Genomic DNA, 8,275 nt, shown 5'->3' with positions numbered 1-8,275 from the left:
TGGCCGGAGAGCACCTGTGAACCGGAGCGGTGTGAGGAAACAAGCCAGTGAAGGAAAGCAGAGCCCTGTTCTTCCAATACAAAAGAAAAGCGGCTCCAAAAAGAAGCAGCCATGTAAAGACCAACCGCAAAAGCCAGTAAGACTCCTGGCTGTGGTCAATTTTCCGCCAGTGAGTGAATCAGTGCGGGCAGTGATGTGCAGAATAGCGGATGAGCAGCATTCAGAGCGTCAGCGAGCTGCAGTCCCGCGGTGAGCACCACTGGCCCGCGGTATGCAGCTGGAACAACTGTACCGCGGCGAGCACTGTCCCGCGGTGAGCACCAATGTCCCGCAGCGAGCTGCAGTAACAACTGTCCCGCAGCGAGCTGCGGCTGCCAGAGGGAGCAGCGTCAGTGCCGAAAAAATGTGGGGGGGTGTGTCCGACTCCAACATGAAAAAAATGGAGAAAAGTGGAGCACACGTTTCTGTCGGTCAGCAGACGTGCCAAATATGTCTTGATTTAAGGTAAAAACACTTATTTTAAACTACTACATACTATGTTAAAGTGTTGAAATTAAGCTTTTGAATCAAGACAACCACTAACAAATTTGTGTTTCAGTTAGGATTTGCACTTTGAACGCATAGACGACCACAAGACCTAGACAAGTCCTCTGCACAGACCCTATGGCCAGCTTCAACTCCCTCCCACCAAATGCTGGCGTCATGTAGCCTACTATCCCGATCTTCAAGCAGACAGAACTGGATGAAATATACTTAATGATATCGATCCACCGTTTGACTTGTGATGCAGCCTGGAATTAAACCACAGCATGTTCTTTATCTAGGGGAGAACTGGCCCCTGACTGAGCCTGGTTTCTCCAAAAAAAAAAAAAAAAAAAAATTCTCCATGTAGGCCTATTCTGTAACAGATGGAGTTTGGGTTCCTTGCCACAGTCGCCTTTTGGCTTGCTCAGTTGGAGACACTTGATATTCGGCAATATTAGGCCTACTGCAACTGAGCTAGACGATGACAACACTGTTTTCTCCAGAGCGGCTTATAGATGAATTCTCATTGCATAACTGATTAATTTTACAGTTATTGAAAGAGAAAATCTCTCATTGCTCTTGACTGAATACATTTCGTAGTTTTAATAAGATTCAGTGTTTATTTCATTCATTTAGTGAAGACTATGCAGTTTTATTTTTACATTTGATTATTAATTTTCTTTATATTTATGTAATTCTAACTGCATTCATGCTACCGCTCTGAGCTGCATTAATATAGCTGAACAGTAATACCACTTCAGATGCAGTTTCTGGAAAAAAAAAAGTTAGATTGAAAATTGGAATCGCTTGACAGCACTAATTATAGCTTGTTAAAATACAATGATGATTTATTATTTCTGCATTAGTCATTATTTTATCGTTGTTGACAGAAACATTACACTGAGAAAGAAACAGTGACTGCACTTGCATCAATAATCATAATAATTTGTATAGGCTATTGTCTATTTTGTGAAAGAATGAATGAATTGTGTGGGTTTTTCCTCTTTTTATTTAGCCTATTTATTTATTATTTGGAAAAATGACATGAACACAAGCCCTTGACAAATGAATAAATGTTTTATTGGATAAAATTGTTCGATAAATTGCTTACTCATATTCTGTACAAACAGCAGTCTTGTGTTTTTATAATACTGTGGTGAATGTTTTATGATTAACCATATCTAGCTGACAGAGTGTGTGGCACCAACACCAGGCCAAGAAAAAGACACCTGTGTATTGATACAAAAATAGCCTACTGCTCATTAATGCACAATTACTGCAGAGGTAGCCTAGCATACTTAGCATCGATGCAAAAATGTTAAACAATTATGCAAAAAGCAACATATTATATTATGAAGTGATTCGTAGAAATGTAGCTGTATATGGCTCATTTTTATGTGCTCACGTCACGTTCAAATGAATTACTGCGCCATCTGTCGACACAAATACAAAGTCAGGTTGTGTCTTTCATCAAACTACGTTTCCCAGGTGACTTTGCGCGCTTCTTGCACGTGATGTCCAGTGTTGTTCTTGTGACAGTTCTTTATTATTTTCTTTGAAAAATGTTTTCTTGCTCACATTTCTGAGGGGTTTAGGATGTGTAGCGGAACGTGTTGTGGATAATGTTGGGGTTTGGTGCATCGTTTAATACTGTGTAAGGAGGAACAACGAGAGGCCGGGTGTTATCAGATCATCCCGTGCTCTTGAATGTTTAGCACGTTGACAATCCGCGACCTGCCACTTTAATGATAAACAGCGTTGATCTGAGTCAACGATTTAATATTGATATTACGTTTATATTAATGATAATTAATAAGACCAGATTTCGGAAGTGAGCGCAGTTATGGAGAGTGCACACCTACCTATTGAGGTGAGTCCGTCCATCCACACATCACACACTGGATAGGCTAGCCGCTAGTTAGTGGTTTAGAGCTGAAAGAACAAGTAAGCTAACAGTTCCCAACTTGTATTTTCATTACCTTTCTGTTTATTCGACAGCATGTCCTTACTGAAATGAACCATAGTTTTACTGTGTTTTTGACTCAGTACCATAGCACAGAATGGATATTAAGAATGAGAATTAAAAAACGATAACGTTATATAGATAGACGAACAGACAAACATTGGTTGGCGTAGTTATATTAATATCAGTATATATATATATATATAGATTAATAAACTCGCATACCCCCCCATGCACACACACAAAAAGTGTATAATGTAAAAAAGTGTATAATGTACAGTACAGGCAAAAGTTTGGAAACATTACTATTTTTAATGTTTTTGAAAGAAGTTTCTTCTGCTCATCAAGCCTGCATTTATTTGATCAAAAATACAGAAACAAATGTAATATTGTGATATATTATTACAATTTAAAATAATTGTTTTTCAATTTATTATACTAGAAATTATCATTTATTTCTGTGATGCAAAGCTGAATTTTCAGCATCATTACTCCAGTCTTCAGTGTCACATGTGACATCCAGTCAATCACATGATCCTTTCGAAATCATTCTAATATTCTGATTTAATATGAGTGTTGGAAACAGTTCTGCTGCCTAATATATTTGATGAATAAAAGGTTAAAAAGAACTGCATTTATTCAAAATAAAAAAATATTTTCTAATAATATAAATCTTCTTTACTATCACTTTTTATCAATTTAACACATCCTTGCTGAACTAAAGTATGGATTTATTTAAAAAAAAAAAAAAAATAGTGACCCCAAATTACTGACCAATACTGTTGTAACAAAATATTTCTATTTATTTTTTTATTCATCAAATTATCCTAAAGAAGTATCACAGGTTATGAAAAAATATTAAGCAGCAGAACTGTTTCCAACTTTGATAATGAATCATCATATTAGAATGATTTCTAATGGATCATGTGATAGACTGGAGTAATGATCCTGAAAATGCAGCTTTCCAGAATGATCCAGAAAATTCAGCTGGAGGAATGTGTCCAAACTTTTGGCCTGTACTGTATAACATGAGCAAAATGTGACAACTTTCATTATATAGTTGAGTCTTGTCTTCATATTTTCCAGAGAGTGCGTAACCTGTCAATTTTCTCCCTTCTGCTCCAGATTATCTCCTACATATTGAGTTATCTTCATGTAACGGATCGAAAGGAGGCGTCACTGGTCTGCAGGAGTTGGTACGAGGCAAGCCAAGACCACCGGTTTCAGGTTTTTCTCATTTTCATTCGAATATCAAGATGATCTAAATTTAGACATTAATTTTTTGGTTTAGTCCACTTCCACAGTTGTTTAAATTGCCTTTGGGTGCTTTAATCTAGAAAAATGCCACCTTCAAGTTCCATGCTTCCACATCTTCACTGGACTTTATCCGTGCACTTGCAAGGCGCCCTCGCTGTGGCCTAGTCATCAGTCATCTTGATGGATCCAGCCTGTCAAGACAAGTACTTTTGGAAGTGGGGCTTCACCTCGGCCCTCACTTGGACAGTTTGGCTCTACCCGGCAGCAGCATCACAGAGTCCTCCCTGCTGGGCCTCCTGCCACATCTGACCGGCCTCCGCAAGCTGGACCTTCACGGCCTGGACAGCCTCTTCATGTCTGGAGCTTTTCTGTCAAAACAGGAGCACCGTCGACAGGTTACATCTTTCAAGAAACATCTCAAAATTTAGATTTATTTTTCATAATGTAAATTCTAATTTTGTGATGCCTAAATTGAAACGTAAACATTTCTTTATTTATTAACAAAAATAATATTAATAATGTAATATTTTATTTGAATTTATATTATTTTAGATAAATATTTTTATTTTTTATTAAATATAATTAAATATATTTAATTATACAATTAAGTGATATAATTTTATTTGAAATGACAAATTAACTGTATTTTTTTCATTAATGAAATAGTATAAAAATGTATAAATCTGTCTAAATGATGTTGTATTAAGTGCAATCTAATATTTGTGCAATATTAGGTGGAGAACGCTTTGAGGAACCTGGAGGAACTGGACTTGTCTGATCTCCGCTACCTCTCCGATCTCTCTTTCAACCGGCTGACGAGTTGCACGCCCAGGTTGCGCGGTCTGGCCCTGGCCGGATGCCACATCGCTTTCGAGTTTGACCCATACCGAGGGAGCCCTGTTGGGTCCGGCTCCTCGGCTCTAGTTTCCCTCCGTAACCTCTTGAGTCTCTTGCAGAAGCAGGCCGGTACGCTCCACAGCCTGGACTTGAGTCGCACCGGCATCACCCCCGAATCCCTCCGCTCCATAGCTCAGGTGCCCGGCCTCCGTCTGGAGGATCTGAGTCTACGCGGCTGTAAAGAGCTGACCGACTACTCCATAGAAATCCTCTGCAAGCACCAGAACGGCCTGAAGACGCTGGACGTCGGCGCGTGCACTGAGCTGACCAGTAGGACGGTGCTGGCGGTGTCCACTGAGCTGAAGGAGCTGCAGTCGCTGACGCTCTCACAGGACTGGAAGATTACAGATAAAGGCCTGACCGAGCTGATGGCGCTGCCCTGTTTGAGGACCCTGGATCTTTCGGAGTGTCTGCATGTCAGCGGGACAGACCTGGTGAAGGGACTGTCCTGTCCACAGCCCAGGGCGCAGCTGCAGGCCCTTAGCCTAAGAAACTGCTCATACATAAGGGTGAGGCAAAAGTGCACGTATACATGAAAGAAAATTTGTACCATATCAGTTATCAGCCAATATATCAGCTGATATTGTTTAATTGTGCCTGCTCATTTCCCCTATTTTTAAAGTTCATTCACCTGTGTCAATATCTAACCCTTACTTAAACAAACATTAATAATCTTAAACAAATCTCAAAATGAATATCCATTTTCATACTGTAAATTATAATGTTGTGATGCCTAAATTCACAATAAAAAAAAAAAAAAAAATTATGATGTATTAACAAAAATATTTAATTTAAATGTAATATTTTCTTTTATAATTTATTAAAAAAAAAAATATATATATATATATATAAAACAAAATAGTATAAAAAATAGAAAATATTATAAAAATATTATATTGGCTAAAAATGTTTGGGTAATATTAATATATTATTCTGTTTTTGTTTTGACATTTTGTATTGAAAATAAAAAACTATACTGTAAATTATAATGTTATGACAATTCATTTTAGTGTTTTATTTTTCAGTTATTTAAAAAAAATGTAGTTTTTTATAGAAATTATAAACTAATAGATACATTTTAATGTCATAATTATATTTCATATTATAATTGTTTAATACTTACTATAATTCACAAAATAGTATAAAAATAAATGTTTAGCGAGTATTTGCCATAATTTAGGATGATATGAATATATCATACATTTTTTGTTTATGTATTAGTAAAAATATCTTAAATTAAATATCCATTAATTAATTATGTTGTGATGCCTAAATTCATATTTACAATAATTGATTTTAGTATTTAGTGTTTTATTTTTTGTTTATGTGTTAAAAATGTTAATAATATAATATTGTATATACATTTTAATATTATGATTACTATATAAAAATTATAATTTGTAATTAACCAAACAGTATTAAAATGATTCTTGGCATATTTAGGATCATTTGAATATACCACAAAATTTTATTTGAATATTTTCCTCAAATGACCCATCAAAAAAGATTTTTGTATTGTCCCTGTTCTTGCTAACGCCCTCTGTCCTCAAGCAGGACACAGTCATGTTCTCCGTGACGCAGTTGCTGGGCAGTAACCTGAGAAAGCTGGACCTCACCTCCTGCGTCTATCTCACTGACCTCAGTGTTCACGCCATCGCGAAATATCTTCCTGCGCTGCTGGTGCTGCGGCTCGGCTGGTGCAAAGAGATCTCCGACTGGGGGCTGCTGGGGATGGTGGAGCCCACCCAAAATTGTGAACCAAGAGACAAAGAGGTGGGATTTACTTTTTTTTTTTTTTTTGGACTTATATAATGTTTTGATAGTCAGTGCACACAAAATGTAAAAAATTTCTCATAAATGCCTCAAATGTGAAGGATGATAAAGGCCCAAGCTTTACTAGGACATTTGGAAACATGGGCTTTTTCCAGCCTCCCAGCCTGCCTTTCCAGGAGAAGCCACGTCTCGTAACCGACGAGGACCTGAGTGCGTTTAGAGATCAGGAAGGAGCATCACTGCTGGCCCTCAGGGGTCTTCAGGAACTGGACCTGTCAGCCTGCTCCAAGTTAACCGACACCAGTATCACACAGGTAATAATGGGCAATAATAATAATGAGCAATAATGGTTAAAGTGTAGATTACTTACAAATCGTAGTCCATTACTGAATACAAAATACATTATGAACATTATAGTTAGTAACATAATCTATTACATTGCACATATTAGGTCATGTAATCCGATTACTTTTAGATTACTTTTGACCTAACGTGTGTATAACATTGATTTGAATAGGATAATCTTGTACCATATTAAAAATAAGAAAAAAACTTTTTTTGTTTATCAACAATTATTTTGTTATTAGGGTAATCGGTACTGAATATTTATAACCAAAATGTTCCTGGCCACCTCAGGTACTCCGTTTCCCAGACCTGCAGCGTCTCTCGCTTTCCATGCTGCCTGAGATCAGCGACGACAGCTTGGTGTCCGTAGCTCTTCACTGCCGCAACCTCACGAGCCTGGCACTCAACCTCTGTCCCCAGATCAGTGACCAAGGTATGGCGCGGGCGCTTCCGCTCCTCCACAGACTGCAGCATCTGTTCCTGGCCTGCTGCGACGCGGTTACCAACGAGTGAGTGACCTCATCCAGCGCTGTTTTCATACTAAACTATTGAGCTCTGCTTAACATGGTTAATGTGTTCCTGCAGAACTCTTTCCATAATCGCGCTGCACTGCGACAGACTCCGGACCCTCGATGTGTCCATGTGCAAGGACATAACCGTGCACCAGGTGGACCTCCTCCAGTCCCGCCTGCCCTTCCTTGAGAAAGTCCAGTGTCGCTTCGCCAATGGCACAGATTTCACTATGGTTCTCTGATTCTGTAATACAGTGAAAGTGAATCACTTTTTACTCAGGAATAAAAGAGTAATGCATTTCTAAATGCTTTATTTTTTTTGCATAGGACCATAATTTATTTATGTGGTGAATCACTGCTTTTGAATGTAAGGGTTTCAGCTCTCGTGTTCACACATTTCAAATTATTCCAGTATAAACATGATCTGCTATTGATTAGTAGATATAAAACTCCACTTCCTGGCTGTATTCCGGGCAGTACATGTCAATAAATTATTATAAGAATTAATGCTTGCTTCTGTCTTTTTCATAAATTGTTCTGTCCCACTGTGGTTTGCATATACTGCGTTTATAAGTCTACACCTTACAACTTCTGTATTTCGGCAGCACCAGATAATAAGGGTGAACTTTAAACTGTATGACACACAGTAATGTTCAAAGGTCGTTAGTTTTATGATATCTGTTGCTATGTAACCTGAAAACATTTTATAGACATACAGCTGACTTCTGATTCAGTTTGTTTTATTTAAACATTGCAGCTGACACTTTTAAAGTGACAGAGCATTAAAAGTGCAAGTTTTATCAGCGTGTGTGAATCTGTGCTGCCACATAAAAAGAAATATGTTGACATCAGATGTTAATGAGTCTGTTCAGTCTATTTTGAAGTGAGGAAATAAAACGACGGTATACCGCAAAAACGCATTTCTGTTCACGTCCTCACGGGTTTAACTGTCGAAAACGAGACCAATGACCGAATCACGAAAAAAAAAAAAAAAAACTCTTAG

The 8,275-nt window shown here is 37.8% G+C and overlaps 1 protein-coding gene across 2 annotated transcripts; it reads left to right on the top strand.

Moving 5' to 3' along the window:
• The first annotated feature begins 1,984 nt into the window (after window positions 1-1,984).
• On the top strand, window positions 1,985-7,778 carry fbxl9 (F-box and leucine rich repeat protein). Of its 2 annotated transcripts, none has more exons than XM_081356716.1 (8): window positions 1,985-2,395; window positions 3,614-3,715; window positions 3,826-4,140; window positions 4,480-5,151; window positions 6,197-6,415; window positions 6,571-6,729; window positions 7,052-7,269; window positions 7,346-7,777. In XM_081356716.1, exons 1-8 carry the CDS (start codon window positions 2,369-2,371, stop codon window positions 7,512-7,514), a joined length of 1,881 nt encoding a protein of 626 aa, XP_081212842.1. In that variant the 5' UTR covers window positions 1,985-2,368; the 3' UTR covers window positions 7,515-7,777. The 2 variants fall into 2 exon arrangements, with proteins under 2 accessions (XP_081212842.1, XP_081212841.1); XM_081356715.1 differs by having other exon boundaries at window positions 2,003-2,395; window positions 6,517-6,729; window positions 7,346-7,778.
• Window positions 7,779-8,275: the final 497 nt, after the last annotated feature.

Source organism: Scardinius erythrophthalmus (genome assembly GCF_964197995.2).
Source record: "Scardinius erythrophthalmus genome assembly, chromosome: 24".
Lineage (NCBI taxonomy): Eukaryota > Metazoa > Chordata > Actinopteri > Cypriniformes > Leuciscidae > Scardinius > Scardinius erythrophthalmus.
This window is presented reverse-complemented; position numbering and strand designations above follow the sequence as displayed.